This window comes from Amblyraja radiata, chromosome 20, assembly GCF_010909765.2.
Source record: "Amblyraja radiata isolate CabotCenter1 chromosome 20, sAmbRad1.1.pri, whole genome shotgun sequence".
NCBI lineage: Eukaryota > Metazoa > Chordata > Chondrichthyes > Rajiformes > Rajidae > Amblyraja > Amblyraja radiata.
The window spans coordinates 2,096,962-2,116,299 of NC_045975.1; the positions used below are offsets into that span (position 1 = coordinate 2,096,962).

General features: G+C 49.7%; 1 protein-coding gene across 4 annotated transcripts in view; it reads left to right on the forward strand.

Moving 5' to 3' along the window:
* Positions 1-19,338, forward strand: part of lrp4 (LDL receptor related protein 4) — a 203,954-nt gene that overhangs the window by 137,274 nt on the left and 47,342 nt on the right. For 3 of the 4 annotated variants that reach the window (XM_033038628.1, XM_033038630.1, XM_033038631.1), the window contains exons 9-16: positions 2,531-2,656; positions 3,681-3,815; positions 4,726-4,851; positions 5,434-5,664; positions 7,555-7,711; positions 11,048-11,265; positions 13,232-13,408; positions 14,198-14,323. In XM_033038628.1, the coding sequence (XP_032894519.1) occupies positions 2,531-2,656; positions 3,681-3,815; positions 4,726-4,851; positions 5,434-5,664; positions 7,555-7,711; positions 11,048-11,265; positions 13,232-13,408; positions 14,198-14,323 (1,296 nt within the window). The remainder of the gene's footprint in view (positions 1-2,530; positions 2,657-3,680; positions 3,816-4,725; positions 4,852-5,433; positions 5,665-7,554; positions 7,712-11,047; positions 11,266-13,231; positions 13,409-14,197; positions 14,324-19,338) is intronic. The other variant, XM_033038629.1, reaches the window with a different exon arrangement.

Genomic DNA, 19,338 nt, shown 5'->3' on the forward strand with positions numbered 1-19,338 from the left:
CCCACCACCACCCACCCACCCACCCACACCCACCCACACCCACACCCACCCACACCCACCCCACCCACCCACCCACCCACAACCCACCCCCCACCCCCACCACCACCCACACCCACCCCCACACCAACCCACACCCCACCCACAACCCACCCACACCCACCGCACAACCCAACCCACCCACCCACCCACACCCACCACCCACCCCCCCCCACCCACCCACCCACCCACACCCACCCACACCCACCCACCCACACCCACACCCACCCCCACCCCACCCACCCCCACCCCCACCCCACCCACACCCACCCCCCCCACACCCCACCCCCCCACACCCACCCCCACCCCCACCCACACACACCCACCCCCCCCCACCCACACCCACCCACCCACCCCCACACCCACCCCCACCCCCACCACCCCCACCCACACCCACCCCCACCCACACCCACCCCCACCCACCCCCACACCACCCACCCCACACCCCCCACCCACCCCCACCCACCCCCACCCCCCCACCCACCCACACCCCCCACCCCACCCACCCCCCCCCACCCACCCCCCCCACACCCACCCACCCCCCACCCACACCCCACCCACACCCACCCACACCCACCCACACCCCACCCACACCCACGCACCACCCACACCCACCCCCACCCACACCCACCCACCCACCCACACCCACCACACCCACCCCACACCCACCCACACCCACCCACCCCCCCCCCCACACCCACCCCCCCACCCACCCACCCACCCCCCCCCCCACCCCCACCCACACCCACCCACACCCCCACCCCCACCCCCACCCACCCCCACACCCACCCCCACACACCCACACACCCACACACCCACACCCACCCACCCACCCCCACCCACACCCACCCCACCCACCCACACCCACCCCCACCCACCACCACACCCACCCACCCACCCCCACCCACACCCACCCACCCACCCACCCACACCCACCCACACCACCCACCCCCACCCCCACCCACACCCCCACCCACCCCCCACCCACCCACACCCACCCACCCACCCACCCACCCACACCCACACCCACCCACCACCCCACACCCACCCCCACCCCACACCCACCCCCACCACCCACCCCACCCACCACACCACCACCCCCACACACCCCACCCCCACCCACCCACACCCCACCCCCACACACACCCCCCCCACCCCCCCCACCCCCCACCACCCACCCCCACCCCACCCACACCACCACCCACCCACACCACACCCACCCCCCCCACCCACACCCACCCCCACCCACCCACACCCACCCCCACCCACACCCACCCACATCCACCCACACCCACCCCCACCCACACACCCACACCCACCCACATCCACACCCACCCCCACCAACCCACCCCCACCCATCCCACCCACCCACCACTCCACCCACCCACCCACCCCCACCCACCCACCACCACCCACGCCACCCACACCCACCCCCGCCCCCCCACCCACCCCCCACCACACACCCACCCACACACACCCACACCCACCCCCACCCATCCACCCACACACACCCACCCACACACACCCACACCCACTCACCCACCCACACCCACACCCACCCACCCACACCCACACCCACACACCCACCCACACCCACCCACACCCACCAACATGTACATAAGCAACTTAGACACAGTCACACAGCAAGCACACATAGACCCTCCAGCCCAATGTACCCACACCCACCAACATGCGCCATCTACACAAGTCCCACTAACCTGTGCTTGGCCCATATCCCTCTCAACCTGTCCTATCCATGAACCTGTCCAATGTCTCTTAAATGTTACAACAGTACCTGACAGGAAAGGTATAAAGGGAAGACAGACACAAAATGAAGATAGACCACAGCCAGGTTTCACCATTTTGTGTCCATCTTCGGTATAATCCAGCATCTGCAGTTCTTTCCTACACACTAATATATAGAGGGGTATGGACAGAATGTGGGCAATTGGGACTAGTGTAGATGAGCATCTTGGTCGGTATGGGCGCGTTGGGCCGAAGGGCCTGTTTCCGTGCTGTAAGACTCCATGGCTCTAATCCTGACATTTTATTATTCTAACAAAACCCTCAAAGTACAACTTTATCCCAAAAAAACTTTTGCACGACTTTCCAATAATTTTTAATATTGGAACTAATTTTCCACAATTGAGGCGTGCGATATCCTGGTGTTGTGCTCTGTGCCAGCGCTGTAGGTAGAGCTCCAGGTGAGAGCTCCAGGTGAGAGCTCCAGGTGAGAGCTCCAGGTGAGAGCTCCAGGTGAGAGCTCCAGGTGAGAGCTCCAGGTGAGAGCTCCAGGTGAGAGCTCCAGGTGAGAGCTCCAGGTGAGAGCTGCGAGGTGAGAGCTCCAGGTGAGAGCTCCAGGTGAGAGCTCCAGGTGAGAGCTGCGAGGTGAGAGCTGCGAGGTGAGAGCTCCAGGTGAGAGCTCCAGGTGAGAGCTCCAGGTGAGAGCTGCGAAGTGACGGCTGTGGGATAATTCTTGCTCTTGTGTTGACAGAGATCTCGCACTGCTCCCCCGATCAGTTCACCTGTGGCAATGGCCGCTGTATTGGGCAACGCAAGGTGTGCAATGGGGCTCATGACTGTGAAGATGCCACAGACGAAAGTCCACACCAGAGCTGCCGTAAGTCTGGATCTACACCACCCCATCACGGGACACCAGCACCACAGATTAGACTTTAAAATATATATCTACTTCACACAGTCTGCAGTTTAATCTGTCACAGCCTCCCTTTAGATAGACACAAAGTGCTTAAGTAACTCAGCGGGTCAGGCAGCATCTCCGGAGAAAAGGAAGAGGTGACGTTTCGGGTCGAGACCCTTCTTCAGACTCACCTCCTCAGACTGACGAAGGGTCTCGATATAAACTATGATGCTAAATTGTCGAGCAACTGTAACTGACGTGGCGGGTGGGTCTTGAGGACACCTACTGATCATCCATCCTTCTCAACATCAGTACACCAATTCCACGCCATCAAATCGACAGCCCCACACGCCTGTGGTCTTTAACATCATGCGTTGATCACAGCCCCACCCTCTCCCCATCTCCCTGCAATCTGAACCATTAGATGTATAACCTTAAGGGCCTGTCCCACTTGCCGATTTATTTCGGCGACTGCCGGCATCATTGACTGACGTATCAGGTCACCGAAATAGTCGCGGCGTGACGACATATTGACGTGCGGTGTCTCCTCAAGTGTCGCAACATTTTTTTTGTCACCGCTGGATTTTGAAATGTTCAAAATCTTTCAGCGACCCTGACACGTCAGTCAATGTGACCAAGTGGGACAGGCCCTTTATTGTGTGTTCTGTTTGATGACATTAATCAGCGGCCCTGGAGTAACTCAGCGGGACAGGCAGGCAGCGTCTCTGGACAAAAGGAATAGATGACGTTTCGGGTCGAGACCCTTCTTCAGACCAGAAACATCACCCATTCCTTCTCTCCAGAGATGCTGCCTGTCCCGCTGAGTTACTCCAGCTTTTCGTGTCTATCTACGGTTTAAACCAGCATCTGCAATTCCTTGCCACATATTTGATCAGCGCCCTTGGCCGATTGTTGTTATCAATTTCCAGTTACACCTTTAGTGACTTAACGGGAATGCAGTGAAGATGCGTTGTATTAACGGCATGCGTGTGCTTTGATTCAGGTGAACGCTCTACGGAGGAGAGTTGCAACATCAGCAATGGGGGATGTGAGCAAAAATGTCAGCTGGACAGAGACCTGGTCCAGTGCACCTGTCACACTGGCTATCGCCTGCTGGACAACGGCAAGTCCTGCCAAGGTACGGACCTCCAGCTACCACAATCACCCGAATGGACACAGAGTGCTGGAGTAACTCAGCGGGTCAGGCAGCATCTGTGGAGAACATGGATAGGTGACGTTTCACAGAGTGCTGGAGTAACTCAGTGGGTCAGGCAGCATCTCTGGTGAGTAAGAATGGGTGACATTTCGAGTCCAGTCTGAAGAAGGATCTCAACCTGAAACGTCACCCATTCCTTCTCTCCAGAGATGCTGCCTGACCCGCTGAGTTACTCCAGCATCTTGTGCTTATCCTGGCAAGTGATAGGTGGATACTGTTTGGCAAATGGTTGGGAAAGTCAGGGATGAATGGACATAAAGTGTGCGATAAGTATAAGGATAAAAGAGGCTTGAAATGCAGTTAGAGGAAGGAATATGAGTGGATGGGCTGGGGAGGGGCAGGGTGGGGGAGAGAAAATGGGTGCAAACCCTGGTGGGGCACAATGAATGGAGGGGGTGAAATGGGGGAGGGGGTGGAAAGGTGGGGGTGTTTCTCGGTCCGTTACCTAACACTGGTCGAGACCCTTCTTCAGACTCTGCTTGTGAGGCATCTGGGACATAGGTAGGGAGGGATTGGACCAGGGGGATAGGATGGAGTTGAGGTAGGTGGGAATGATTTCCGTGGAGCAGGAGCAGGAAGGAGCAATGGGTTTGCCGGGGCAGTGGTGGGGAGAAGGTGAAGGTGGGCCGTGCGGGGCTGGGGAACGATAGGGTTGGAGGCTGCGGAGGCCAGACAGCCTGACATGTCGTGACTGATTGTGACGGCCCATGGTGGGTGTCTGGCGCTGTGAGGCAGCAACTCTACCGCTGCGAGACAGTGCTGGCCTGGACTCGGTGTAATGCAGCATCTGCGGTCGCTTCCTACATTGACGTTGTTGTGCTGCTTCCCGCAGACGTGGACGAGTGTGCGGAGGATGGGTACTGCAGCCAGGGCTGCACCAACAGAGACGGCAGCTTCCACTGCTGGTGCGTGCAGGGCTACGAGCTGCGGCCTGACAAACGTGGCTGCAAGGCGCTGGGTGAGTGCCCCCAACATTACACCGTATATAATGCGATCAATATGTGTTCTAATGGCCCCGTGTGTTAATGGGGCAGTGTCTAGTGGCCCCGTGTGTTAATGGGGCAGTGTCTAGTGGCCCCGTGTGTTAATGGGGCAGTGTCTAGTGGCCCCGTGTATTAATGGGGCAGTGTCTAGTGGCCCCGTGTATTAATGGGGCAGTGTCTAGTGGCCCCGTGTATTAATGGGGCAGTGTCTAGTGGCCCCGTGTGTTAATGGGGCAGTGTCTAGTGGCCCCGTGTATTAATGGGGCAGTGTCTAGTGGCCCCGTGTATTAATGGGGCAGTGTCTTAATGGCCCCGTGTATTAATGGGACAGTGTCTAGTGGCCCCGTGTGATCAGTGTCTAATGGCCCCGTGTGATCAATGTCTAGTGGCCCCGTGTGATCAGTGTCTAGTGGCCCCATGTGATCAGTGTCTAATGGCCCCGTGTGATCAGTGTCTAGTGGCCCCGTGTGATCAGTGTCTAGTGGCCCCGTGTGAGCAGTGTCTAGTGGCCCCGTGTGATCAGTGTCTAATGCCCCCGTGTGATTATTCTCCCCCAGGGCCTGAGCCGGTGCTACTCTTTGCCAACCGCATTGACATCCGCCAAGTGCTGCCCCGCCGTTCTGAGTACACGCTCCTGCTCAACAATCTGGAGAACGCCATCGCGCTGGACTTCCACCACAGCAAGGAGCTGGTCTTCTGGTCAGACGTCACTCTAGACCGCATCATGAAGGCAAACCTGAACGGGAGCAATGTGGAGGAAGTTGTGTCAACAGGCCTCGAGAGTCCAGGTACAGGCGGCTATAGGTGACGTTTCTTCCCACTCATTACTGGGGGGGGGAGGGCGGGGAGAGGCAGGAGTTTATTCCATCATTCTTGCATTTTAAGAATCTCTGCCATCTCATCAAGGCTGCCCAGAGAGCGTTGTTTCAAAATGTATGGAGCGTGTCACACTGTGCAGGAAGATGACTGTGTGCAGTGGGATTATGCATTAACTTACAAATGAGTCATCAGACAGTATGGGCTCCTGCAACTAAATTGCTTGCCCCATGAGCATAATTATTCATGGTCTGCACCACACAGAGCTGGCTAAGGTTGACGTTTGGAGGCAGCATTTAATGTCTCCTGTGTTGGCAGGATTCATCGGTGAAGCTGTGGGCCGGGTAACACAGCCTGGCTAACAGGACAGACGACTGTCAAAGGTCAAGAATGTTTCATTGTCAAATGTACCCACAATGGGACAATGGAATTCTGACTTGCAGCAGCAGAACAGGCCTGTAAACACAGTACTCATAGATGATGTATAATGGACAATCAATCAATGAATAACCTGCACACTTGTGGAAAATGCCAAGAGTCCATCATGCAACAGACAGTCCATAGACTCAATATCACCTATCCATGTTCTCCAGAGATGCTGCCTGACCCACTGAGTTACTCAGGCACTCTGTGTCTTTTGATGGAGTATTACATCACTGGAGGTATCATATTTTGTATGAAATGTTAAAGGGAAGTTGTGGGATCTTGCGTGGACTCAGGAGCCCGTGGCAAGACTCTGAAGCAGGGGCACACGGCCAGTTTCCCACTCAACCTCCCATCTGTGCATTGTGATGCAGTGATTGGGAGCAAGTCCCAGACATGAGTGCGTGCGTTGTCAAATGCAGATGCCCCAGACATGTGGGCATATTTGGGACACGGTATCCGTCCGTTCACTCTGCCACACACTTAACAGGTAACAATAAACATACAAAAAGGTTCAATAAATAAAATATTCAATATAGTGCAAAATAAAACCAAGCCCAATGTGTCCAGTGTGACCCAGGCAATCCATAGTGTAGCCCAGACCATTCATAGTGTGACCCAGGCAATCCATAGTGTAGCCCAGACCATTCATAGTGTGACCCAGACAATCCATAGTGTAGCCCAGACCATTCATAGTGTGACCCAGACAATCCATAGTGTAGCCCAGACCATTCATAGTTCGGAGCTTAGTTGAAGGTTGTGGTGTTTAATAGCATGATGGATGTTGGAAAGAAGCTGTTCCTGAACCTGGACGTTACAGTTTTCAGGCTCCTGTACCTTCTTCCCAATGGCAGCAGGGGTGAATGAGAGTGTGGCCAGGGTGGTGTGGGTCTTTGATGATGTTGGCTGCCTTTTTGAGGCAGCGGCCCCTGTAGATCCCTTCGATGATGGGGAGGTCAGTACTGTGATGGACCACTAAAGTGTCCACCATTTTGTGTTGACCCATTGATCCAAGCTGCAGCTGTGGTGTGGCACGGTCATGGGAATATTGTTGAAATCATCAGCCCACAAGGACCAGGATGGAGGGCGCAGTTTCATTAACGCATGTGGTCATGTTCCAATGTGTAAACATGTCTTGAAACGTTGAATTATTATTTAGTTGCTATTACTGAACAACGGTCTAAATACATTGCGGGCCATTTGTAGTTGTACTTCTGATCTATATCTGCTTGGCATCTCTGGCGACTGGAATGTTTATTTTCACTGGGTCTGGTTATGAAACGGAAACTTTAATTACAGAATGTTTCAGACTGCACTGAAACTTTTATGTACTATCATGTCATTCTTTCTGGCTACAAAGAGGTTTTGGTTGTGGTTTTTGAAGTAGAAGTATATTGATGACCAATGTAAAATAAGTCCACAATCTTCACCGGTTTCAGGTGGTCTGGCCATTGATTGGATCCACAACAAGCTGTTCTGGACGGACTCTGGCACGTCACGTATTGAGGTCTCAAATCTTGACGGGACTCAGAGGAAAGTGCTGTTGTGGGAGAACTTGGAGAAGCCTCGTGCCATTGCCCTGCATCCAATGGAGGGGTGAGTCTTTAAGCTTTCAGCTCCAGCTCTTGTAGAAATGATACACTTTTCACTCATAAGGTCATGTGATAGGAGCAGAATTAGACCATTCGGCCCATCAAGTCTACTCTTGCATTCAATCATGGCTGATCTATCTCTCCCTCCTAACCCCATTCTCCTGCCTTCCCCCCATAACCTCTGACACCCGTTCACTCACTGATTGGATGCCCCAAGTGAACCAACACACCTGAACCCATCTCCACGGAAGGTCACCTGGCTGCCATAGGCTGCCGGTCATAGAAACATAGAAACATAGAAAATAGGTGCAGGAGTAGAGGCCATTCGGCCCTTCGAGCCAGCACCGCCATTCAATGTGATCATGGCTGATCATCCCCAATCAGTACCCCGTTCCTGCCTTCTCTCCATATCCCCTGACTCTGCGATCTTTAAGAGCCCTATCTAGCTCTCTCTTGAAAGTATCCAGAGAACCGACCTCCACCGCTCTCTGAGGTAGAGACTTCCACAGACTCACAACTCTTTGTGAGAAAAAATGTTTCCTCGTCTCCGTTCTAAATGGCTTACCCCTTATTCTTAAACTGTGACCCCTGGTTCTGGACTCCCCAACATCGGGAACACGTTTCCTGCCTCTAGCGTGTCCAAACCCTTAATAATCTTATATGTTTCAATAAGATTCCCTCTCATCCTTCTAAACTCCAGAGTGTACAAGCCCAGCTGCTCCATTCTATCAACATATGACAGTCCCGCCATTACAGCCAAACTATGAAGATAAATGTCTGATCATTCTCTAAGCATCAATGAAGTCTAACCTAGTGTGCTCCTGCAGATCTATGACAGTAAACGTTGAAAAGTGCTTCTAATATCTGGTTTAGTGTCAGGTACTGCCAACAACCAGGGTGGTTTAAGTAATTGGGGAGTGGGTTAGTTTTGTTTAGAGATACAGTGTGAAAATAGGCCCTTCGGCCCACCAAGTCCATGCCAACCAGCGATCCCTGCTTGATCCCAGTGAGACCAAGCGTAGGCTTGGCGATCGTTTCGCCGAACACCTCCGCTCGGTCCGCATTAACCATCCTGATCTCCCGGTGGCTCAGCACTTCAACTCCCCCTCCCATTCTGAATCCGACCTCTCTGTCCTGGGCCTCCTCCATGGCCAGAGTGAGCACCATCGGAAATTGGAGGAGCAGCACCTCATATTCCGCTTGGGCAGTCTGCACCCTAGTGGCATGAACATTGAATTCACCAATTTCCGGTAGCCTTTGCTGTCTCCTCCCCTTCTCAGCTCTCCCTCAGCCCTCGGGCTCCTCCTCTTCCTTTTTCCTTTCTTCTTCCCATCCCCCCTTCCCCCACCCTACATCAGTCTGAAGAAGGGTTTCGGCCCGAAACGTTGCCTATTTCCTTCGCTCCATAGATGCTGCTGCACCCGCTGAGTTTCTCCAGCACTTTTGTCTACCTTCGATTTTCCAGCATCTGCAGTTCCTTCTTAAACACATCCCTGCACACTAGCACTATCTCACGCACAATAAGGACAATTTACATTTATACCAAGCCAATGAAGCTGCAAACCTGCACGTCTTTAGAGTGGTTGTGATTTTAAGTTTCACAGAGGCACAATGGTCATGATTTGATTTAATGTTGAATCTGAAAAATGCTTATGGCCAGACGACAGAGATTTTGATTATTTTCCCTCACAAAACAAATGGATTCTTCACTGGTCTGCCCCTTTCTTGAATTCTTTTGATTGGTAATTCCAGCTTCACCGACATCGTTTTGATTTACAAAACATATTTCATTCCCGGCCTCTGGAAAATCAATTGTGCCCAATCCCTTTAGAATGAGCAGAGATGTATTTACAGGAGTGGAAAGGTATAGCCTCGTACCAGTGGGGCTGTGCAGCAAAGTAAATCTCTTCTGAAATGCATCACATGAACTCTGTGTCATTGCAACGACTTGTAATGTTTTATAATGATATAATTGATTGAATTCTCCAAAGCAGGACAATTAATTTTTCCCACCGGAGTTGGGTAGAGAATTGTAAATCTTTGTAAGGCAATTTTTACAAACAAATTCTGAAATGTTTTCTGATCTACTTTAATTAAATTTCACAAAGCAAATTTCACACAACATTGAGCAAGTTGTGTTTTCTTCCATGTGTTGTTTCCAGCACATGTTTGCTTGTAATATGTCACACTTGTGTGATCATCTTATTGAAAACAAACTGATAACCACGATGACATTTTTTTCATTTTAAGTCTGCTGTGTTAAAAAAGTTTGGAAGAAGTTATTGCCAATAGCCAGGCTTGTCTGCTGTTATTCCATTGGGCATGGAAATATGCCCTTAGCCCAACTTGTCCAAGATGCCCCATCTAAGTGAGTCCCATATGCCCACATATGGTCCACATCCCTCTCAACCTGTCCTATCCACACCTGTCCAAGTGCCTTTTAAATGTTGTTATAGTCCCAGCCTCAACTACCTCCTCTGGCAGCTTGTTCCATACACCCACTTGTGAAAAAGTTGCCCCTCAGGTTCCTATTGAATCTTTTTCCTTTCACCTCAAACCTATGTCGAGTTCTTGATTCCCTTACGCTGGGTAAAACACTCTGTACATTCACCTGGTGATTTTATACACCTCTGTAAGATCACCCCTCATCCTCCTGCGTTCCAAGGAATCAAGTCCTAGCTGCCCAACCTGTCCCAGTAATGCTCGATAGCGATTATGTTAATCAAAGATCATGCATTCATTTCAGAATGCCATTATAACATTATATCTCCATATTTCTGCAAAACTTACTTCAACTCATGCAACCAAAAATATTATTTACGAAGAATTAGAAATGCTGAGTTTCATCTCACATGCAGGTTGCGTTTCCACTGAAGCTGATGATTTATATGACCTGACGTGGTATACACTGATTGCCCGACACAAATATCACACAATCTCCCTGCGAATGTTAACATTATATATAGGTACAAACTGGGAAAATCTAAAATAATCATTTACATTTGAATAGCAACCTAATGAAGTAAAAGACACAAAGTGCTGTGTTTACTCAGTGGGTCAGGCAGCATCTCTGCACTCAGCCTCTCTGAAGGGTCCCAGCCTAAAACGTCACCTATCCATGTTCTCCACAGATGCTGCCTGACCCGCTGAGTTACTCCAGCACTTCTGGTAAACCAGCACCTGCAGTTCCTTGCATCGACATTTTTAATATTTGGCCTCACTGCTCACTTTCTTTTATTCCTGTTTGTTTTCTGATTATTGTGCAAAAATCCCAATGTATCCTTGAACCAAAATGGTCGCTTCCTCCTTGTGTGCTCAAGCTGTGGTTGCTTTTTTGTAGAACTATATATTGGACAGACTGGGGCAATACTCCGCGTATAGAATACGCTGCCATGGATGGGTCCAATCGCAAGATCATCGCAGACACACGTCTCTTCTGGCCCAACGGCCTCACCATTGACTACGCCGGTCAGAAGATGTACTGGGTTGATGCCAAGCACCATGTGATCGAGCGGGCTGACCTTGATGGTCACAACAGGAAAGCTGTGATAAGTCAAGGTGTGTTCCTCATCTACTGTGATCAGCAGGTCGACTCACTTTAGTTTAGCTGCTCCGCTACAGGTTTGTAGGCTAGTTGGCTTTGTAAAATGTAAATTGACCCTGGTGTGTAGGATAGTGTTAGTGCGGGAATCACTGGTCAGTGTGGACTCGGTGTTTCCACGCTGTATCTCTAAACTAAACTAAATTGTTTGTTTCAGAAATGCTTGTTGTATCGTTTATAAACCATTCAGTTTAAGGGCAGTATGGAAAATGTGTTGGCAATGATAAATGGTAAATGATAATGGCCGGGATCACCTCCAGCAGCTCGTGAAACAGGAGAGAATGGGCTGGAATTTCAAGCCATTGAATCTTGAACCCAGAGTACATGTTGCCTAAAAATCAGCTTCAATTTTGACTGAACGAAAACAACAAGACTCCCAAACTCTGTCTCTCTCAGTTTGGGCAGTGTACAAAGCTGTTACTAATATGTGAGGAATTATAACATATAATACAATTGAAATTGATCCCATTGATTACCAGCAGCTTAACTGCAGGCATGTGTATCAGTTTACAATATTTCATTCCAAAAATGGACGTAGCCTCTGAGGTTCTTTGTGTTAACGGGTTAACAGTGGCTCTGCTGCGTTTGTCCTGGGCTTTGTAGTGTTCTGTGTTTGATGTGGAAACATGCAGAATCGTCAGCGAAGCAAAGAGCCAGTGATCATCCTCCCTTTGTTTGTGAATGTACACACCTGGCCCAGTTGTTATCTGTCATCTGTGTTCAAAGATATGTAATGAATGGTGCCGTTCAGAACCAGCATGGAAAACCCAGGGACAAAAGCCACCTAAATACAGCTTCTTATCAAAGAATGTTTCTTTACAATAAATGCTGGCGGCTTGGATTTCTCAGCGAATCCCCGTGAAAACACAGTTTTCACTCAAACCAACAGGCTGCCAGACAGACAGACAGACAGACAGACAGACAGACAGACAGACAGACAGACAGACAGACAGACAGGCAGACAGAGAGACAGACAGACGTGAGATTGATTACTCCGGCACACAATAGTTTTCTCTGCATTCACGGTTAGTGTTGCAGCTGACCTGTGAATGAAGAGGGGAGAAACGAGGGCTTGTTGTGGGCCTCCACTCCTGTTCTGTGCACAAACACTGTGCCTGCTCATCACTTACTCATGTATAAATCACTAGCACATAGATAGTAGCAGACTGGGGGATTGGGGGAACAGACACACACAGATGCTGCTTGATAAAGCCACGGGAGGAAGAGTTCAGAGTGAGCTCACCACATGCTGAGTTTCAGTTTGTTACCTGATCATCAGAGCAGCTGAATCGTTAAAGGAGACCACTCTCAGCACGGTGCCAGCCCACACGGTGCCAGCCCACATACACACAGGCGTTGAGGATTAGGCTGTCTACACTCCACACTTGCTCTTTATTCATGATGCAGGATTACTTTTGAAAACCCACATCATGCCTTGAAATCTATATCGCTTGACTTTATAAATCACCTACTTACACTGTGTAGAACACAGATTGCTGGAGTAACTCAGCGGGTCAGGCAGCATCTGTGGAGAACATGGATAGGTGACGTTTCACAGAGTGCTGGAGTAACTCAGCGGGTCAGGCAGCATCTGTGGAGAACATGGATAGGTGACGTTTCACAGAGTGCTGGAGTAACTCAGCGGGTCAGGCAGCATCTGTGGAGAACATGGATAGGTGACGTTTCACAGAGTGCTGGAGTAACTCAGTGGGTCAGGCAGCATCTCTGGAGAGAAGGAATGGGTGACATTTCAGGTCGGGACCCTTGTTCATCTGAAAGGTCGTTTATCCTAGTTCTCCAGAGATGCTGCCTGACCCGTTGAGTTACTCCAGCACTTTGAGTCCTTCCATGAATGGTCAGTTTCTCCAACATAACAAGGCCTTGCCTGGCAATATCAAGGTGTGATTGTCGATTTATTTTCAGGCCTGCCACATCCTTTTGCCATCACTGTGTTTGAGGATAGCCTGTACTGGACAGATTGGCACACGAAAAGCATAAACAGTGCCAACAAGTTCACCGGGAAAAATCAGGAGATCATCCGCAATAAACTCCACTTCCCAATGGACATCCACACACTTCACCCACAACGGCAGCCTGCAGGTAAGAAGTTGCCGGCTGAACCAGGAATCTTTCATAGATCATAGAAACTTGCTTTAAAAACATTAATGGAATTAATTCAATCCTTGTGTTTTTTTTAAAAGACTTTTGTTCCTCTATTTAAGAAAAGGTTGCTTTTTTTTAAAATTCAAGATATTCTTTCTGCGTCTGTTAGCAAAAAATACAAACTTCCAACTTCCTGTTTATTGTCAGGTAAATGTAGTTATTAATTTGTTCATAATCCCTTATTACACAAGCAACTGCAGACGCAGGTTTTTTTTTAAAAGACACAGAGTGCTGGAGTACCTCAGCGGGTCAGGCAGCATCTGTGGAGAACATGGAAGGGTGACGTTTCGGGTTGCGACCCTTGTTTAGACTAATCCAGAGAAACGTCATCTAACTGACCGAGCCTCTGAGTTACTCCAGCACGAAGTGTCCTTTTTGCTTATTAGGTCAGTTGGATTCTATGATATTTGATTGTTAAAGGAGTGAAGTTGTGGCCACACCGAGCTGGCCTGAGTGTTGTGGTGTGGACCACAGGCTGACTAACACGCACGCAGGAAGACTGACAACCAGGCTAGTTGTTAGTTTAATTTGGATGGACACAAAATGCTGGAGTAACTCGGGGGAGCGGAGAGCTGCACATACAGAGGATGAGAGAGTGTAGGTTTAGATTGTTATAGTCACGTGTACCAGAGTGCAATGGTGTTGCTCTGGAGATAAATACATTGCCTGATTCCGTGCTGCCCGACAGTGTGATATTTATGTGTGTTGTGCTTTCTGTTATTCGAGCAGGGAAAAACCGCTGTGGAGCTGATAATGGAGGCTGCAGTCACCTCTGCCTTCCCAGTAGCACCAACTACACCTGCGCTTGTCCCACCGGCTTCAAGAAGATCGACGCATCCCGCTGCGCTGGAAGTAAGTACAAGCTGACACTGCCGCTGACCGACATGAGTCTGAGCAAGGTGACGAGGGATTCCTTTAGCTACAGGGTGGTGGATCTGTACCAGGAATTCATTGCCACAGATGGTCGTGGATTTGTACGGGAGTCAGGGGTTATGGAGAGACGGCAGGAGAGTGGGGTTAGGAGGGAAAGATAGATCAGCCAGGATTGAACAGCGGAGTAGATGGGCCGAATGGCCTATGTTGTAGATGGGCCGAATGGCCTAATGTTTCTCCTAGAACGTGTGACTATTTTCCTTCCTACAAGTTGGACAGGTACATGGATAGGACAGGTTTGAAGGGAGATGGGCCAAATGTAGGCAGGTGGGACTAGTGTAGATGGGGCATGTAGTTGGTCAGCATGGGCATGTTGGGCTGAAGGGCCTGGCTCCATGCTGTACAACTCCTTGACTCTAGATTGGAGCCCATTGCACCAGTTTCAGTTTTGACTGAATCAAGTGAAGCAGAAGAACCATTGATTGTTGTTGAAGCAGGGACATTGTTTTCTGCCGGAGGCTTCACGCTCACGGCCGTTGGACCAGTTTTGGGAACGTTTCGCTTTCATCCACGTTTCACTTGCCTGTGGTATCTTTCACACATGCTGGAGTCACCACTGTGGGCAGCCTGTTGTAAGGCAGCATCGTATCACACTGGGGGTTACAATAGAACATGGACAAGTACAGTGGAGGACAGGCCCTTCGGCCCACAATATCCATACCGTACATGATGTCAAATTATACTAATCTCCTCTGGATATTTTTAAGGGGGAGATTAATACTAACTAGGGAGACACTAATAAGGGTGTCAGAGGTGATGGGGAGAGGTGATTGAATGGCAGAGTAGACTTGATGGGCCGAATGGCCTAATTCTGCTCCTCGAATTTATGAACTGCCTACATATGATACGTATCCCGCCATTCCCGCCATATCCATGTGCCTGCCTGAACACCTAAACACCACTATCGTATCTGCCGCCATCACCACCCCTGGCAGCGTATAATAGACAATAGACAATAGGTGCAGGCCCTTGAAGCCATTCAATGTGATCATCCACAATCAGTACCCCGTTCCTGCCTTCTCCCTACATCCCCTGACACCGCTAGTTAGAGAAGTGTCCCGACCCGAATCGTCACCTATCCATGTTCTCCACAGATGCTGCCTGACCCGCTGAGTTACGCCAGCACTCTGTGTATTTTTCTGCCTGAGTCCAGTGGGCACATCCCATTCTGCAAGTCAGCCTGACTAACTTGTAATTGAAGTCCCATTCAGCAGGGCGTCTGGTTACATGAAAATTAGATGTTCTTTTCAAAGGGCCCAGGTTCATGACACAGAACTGTATCCCCAAACATTCTGATCTTTCTATGGTAACACTGTGGTGATTTGAGCAGCATAGCGAGCCCCTTGTCTCCACACCCAGCGTGTCACGCTCGAGAGATGATGCACTTTGGATCTAACAAGGAAACAAAACTAGTTATTGACTTGAAGCTGCAAGTGTACAGGAAATTGTATCTGTCCTTCGCTGACGCCACCGGTCTATATGTGACTCCGATTGCCTGAAGGTCCCAATTTGCTGGGGCTGTAAATGGAGGGATATATAACATCTACTCAACCCATCACATTCACACAATGATTGAAATTCATTCATAGTTATTGCAATTCTGATTTTTCAATCACACGGAACAAGTCAAACACAAAAGCTAAATAGATGTTTACAGAGACCCTTCCATTTCAACGTCAAATAGTCTCCGATTCAGCTCAGAACAGAAGTGATGGTGTAGTTTGAAAATATGCCAGGTGGAGTGATAAATCATTTATTTAAGAAGGAACTGCAGATGCTGGAAAATCGAAGGTACATAAAAAAGCTGGAGAAACTCAGCGGGTGAGGCAGCATCTATGGAGCGAAGGAAATAGGCAACGTTTCGGGCCGAAACCCGGAAGGGTTTCGGCCCGAAACGTTGCCTATTTCCTTCAGGATTTCGGCCCGAAACGTTGCCTATTTCCTTCAGGATTTCGGCCCGAAACGTTGCCTATTTCCTTCAGGATTTCGGCCCGAAACGTTGCCTATTTCCTTCAGGATTTCGGCCCGAAACGTTGCCTATTTCCTTCAGGATTTCGGCCCGAAACGTTGCCTATTTCCTTCGGCCCGAAACGTTGCCTATTTCCTTCAGGATTTCGGCCCGAAACGTTGCCTATTTCCTTCAGGATTTCGGCCCGAAACGTTGCCTATTTCCTTCAGGATTTCGGCCCGAAACGTTGCCTATTTCCTTCAGGATTTCGGCCCTGAAACGTTGCCTATTTCCTTCGCTCCATAGGTGCTGCTGCACCCGCTGAGTTTCTCCAGCTTTTTTGTGTACCGGAGTGATAAATAAGGTTGGTTATCTGACCCAGGGGGCTACTAAAAGGGAAGTTGTAAAACTATCTGCTGTGTGTATATAGTTTCACAGTAAGGGTCCTGCAACGGCGCTGGTGTGGACCCAGGGTAGAAACTATTCAGACATCCTACTGGAGAATCCTTGGGGTCTCTGAAATTAATCCTCTGTAATTTTAATGACAGTATTATGGTGCTTTCTACTGAACATTAACACGGCGCTCCTGGGGAACAGGAGCTCAGACACAATTACACGGGTCTTTCAGGGTTAAGATATTTACTGGAAGTTAGACAAAAATGCTGGAGAAACTCAGCGGGTGAGGCAGCATCTAGAGTTCCCCCAGCATTTTTGTCTACCTTTGATTTTTCCAGCATCTGCTGTTCTTTCTTAAACATATTGACTGGTAACACTTGAATCTAGGGATCATTCTTCATTGGTTACACACTCGAAACAGCGCCTGAGTATAAAGGAGTGTACAACCATCAGGCTGTTGAATACGGGAACTCCAACTAAACTCCAAACTACAAGTGGTCTGCCTTGTACTCGCGACTTTAGACTTGGTTTAGTTTAGCACTATATTGAATTTGTATTTATTGAACTTGTTTATTATATAATTGATTGGGTCTGTGTTTAGGAACTTGTTGTGGTACAGGGGCAAGTAGAAATGTCATTATTCTGTTTTGGTACAGATGACAATAAAACACTCTCGACTTAACTACCTATTGAGGTAGAGTTAAAAGTACTCCCGGGGTTTAAAGAATGGCAGGAGTCAAATAACAGCGGGGAGGAAGCTGGTCTTAAGTCTGTTTGAGCTTCAAGATCCTGCATTTTCTCCCAGAAGGTAGAGGAGAGACAAGGGACAATAGACAATAGGTGCAGGAGTAGGCCATTCGGCCCTTCGAGCCAGCACTGCCATTCAATGTGATCATGGCTGATTATCCAACTCAGTATCCTGTACCTGCCTTCTCTCCATATCCCCTGACTCCGCTATCTTTAAGAGCCCTATCTAACTCTCTCTTGAAACCTGGAGAGAACCTGCCTCCACCGCCCTCTGAGGCAGAGAATTCCACAGACTCACAACTCTCTGTGAGAAAAAGTGTTTCCTCGCCTCCATTCTAAATGGCTTACCCCTTATTCTTAAACTGTGGCCCCTGGTTCTGGACTCCCCCAACATCGGGGACATGTTTCCTGCCTCTAGCGTGTCCAAGCCTTTAACAATCTTATATGTTTCAATGAGATACCCTCTCATCCTTCTAAATTATACAATCCAGAGTATACAAGCCCAGCCGCTCCATTCTCTCAGCATATGACAGTCCCGCCGTCCCGGGAATTAACCTCAGTGTCTGCAGCTCACTATGCAAAAGTGCGCGACTTCTGCCTTGCAATTATAGTCATAGAGTCATACAGTGTGGAAACAGGCCCTTCGGCCCAACTTCTCTATGCCGGCCAACATGCCCCATCTACACTAGTCCCATTTGCCTGTGTTTGACCCATATCCCTCTAAAACTATCATATCCATGTACCTGTCCAAGTGTCTTGTAAGTGCTGTTTTTGTACCTGCCTCAACTACCTCCTCCAGCAGCTTGTTCCGTATTACCACCCACCCACCACCCTCTGTGTGAAAAAGTTGCCCTTCAGATTCTTATTAAATCTTTCCCATCTCACTTTCAACCTAAGTCCTCAGCTTCTTGATTCCCCAACGCTGGGGAAACGACTGCATTCACCCAATCCATTCCCCTCATGATTGTATCCACCGCTATAAGATCACCCCTCAGCCTTCTGCACTCCAGGGTGGGGCAGCGGTAGAGTTGCTGCCTTACAGCGCCAGAGACCCGGGTCCGATCCCGACTATGGGAGCTGTCTGTGTGGAGTTTGTACGTTCTCCCTGTGACTCGATGGGCCGAAGGGCCTGTTTCCGCACTGTATCTCTAAACTAAACGGATCAGTTTTCTGCCTCACATCTCAGGACCCAGACAGGACATTTTTGTGAAGTTGCAGACTCTGACAATCCTCTGCTATCAGCGGGCCAATGCTACCCACATTAGAGGTGGCATTATGTGTGGCCCCACTACATTCCCCCAGCTCACCTATTGTTAGGCAACTTAATGAGCAGCCGCTGCTGGCCTTGTGTCCCCCAGTCAATTCATGAGTCCTAGTTACAGAGGCAGTTGTATTCAAGCCCATGTCTTCCCTCCCTGTCTGTTGAATTTTAGAACAAGTGTTTGACTGAATTTGGAATGTGCGTACAGTTTCCTAGAATGCAAAAATCAAAGACTAGAGGGCACAGCTTCAAGATGAGAGGGGCAAAGTGTAAAGGAGATGTGCGAGGCAAGTGTTTTTTACACAGAGGGTGGGGGGTGCCTGGAACACGCTGCCAGGGGTGGTGGTGGAGGCAGATACCATAGTGGTGTATAAGATTGTTGGATAGGTACATGGATATGCGGGGAATTGTACAAGGTCTAGGTAGATAAGTTTGTTGTGGCACCATGTCCAGCATAGACGTTGTGGGCCGAAGGGCCTGTCGCTGAGCTGCAATGTTCTATGTTTAATGTTTTTAACTTTCTGTCTGTCATTTTGGGAATCAAGCGCATGAATGAAACCTTTTGTTATCCGTGAATGGATG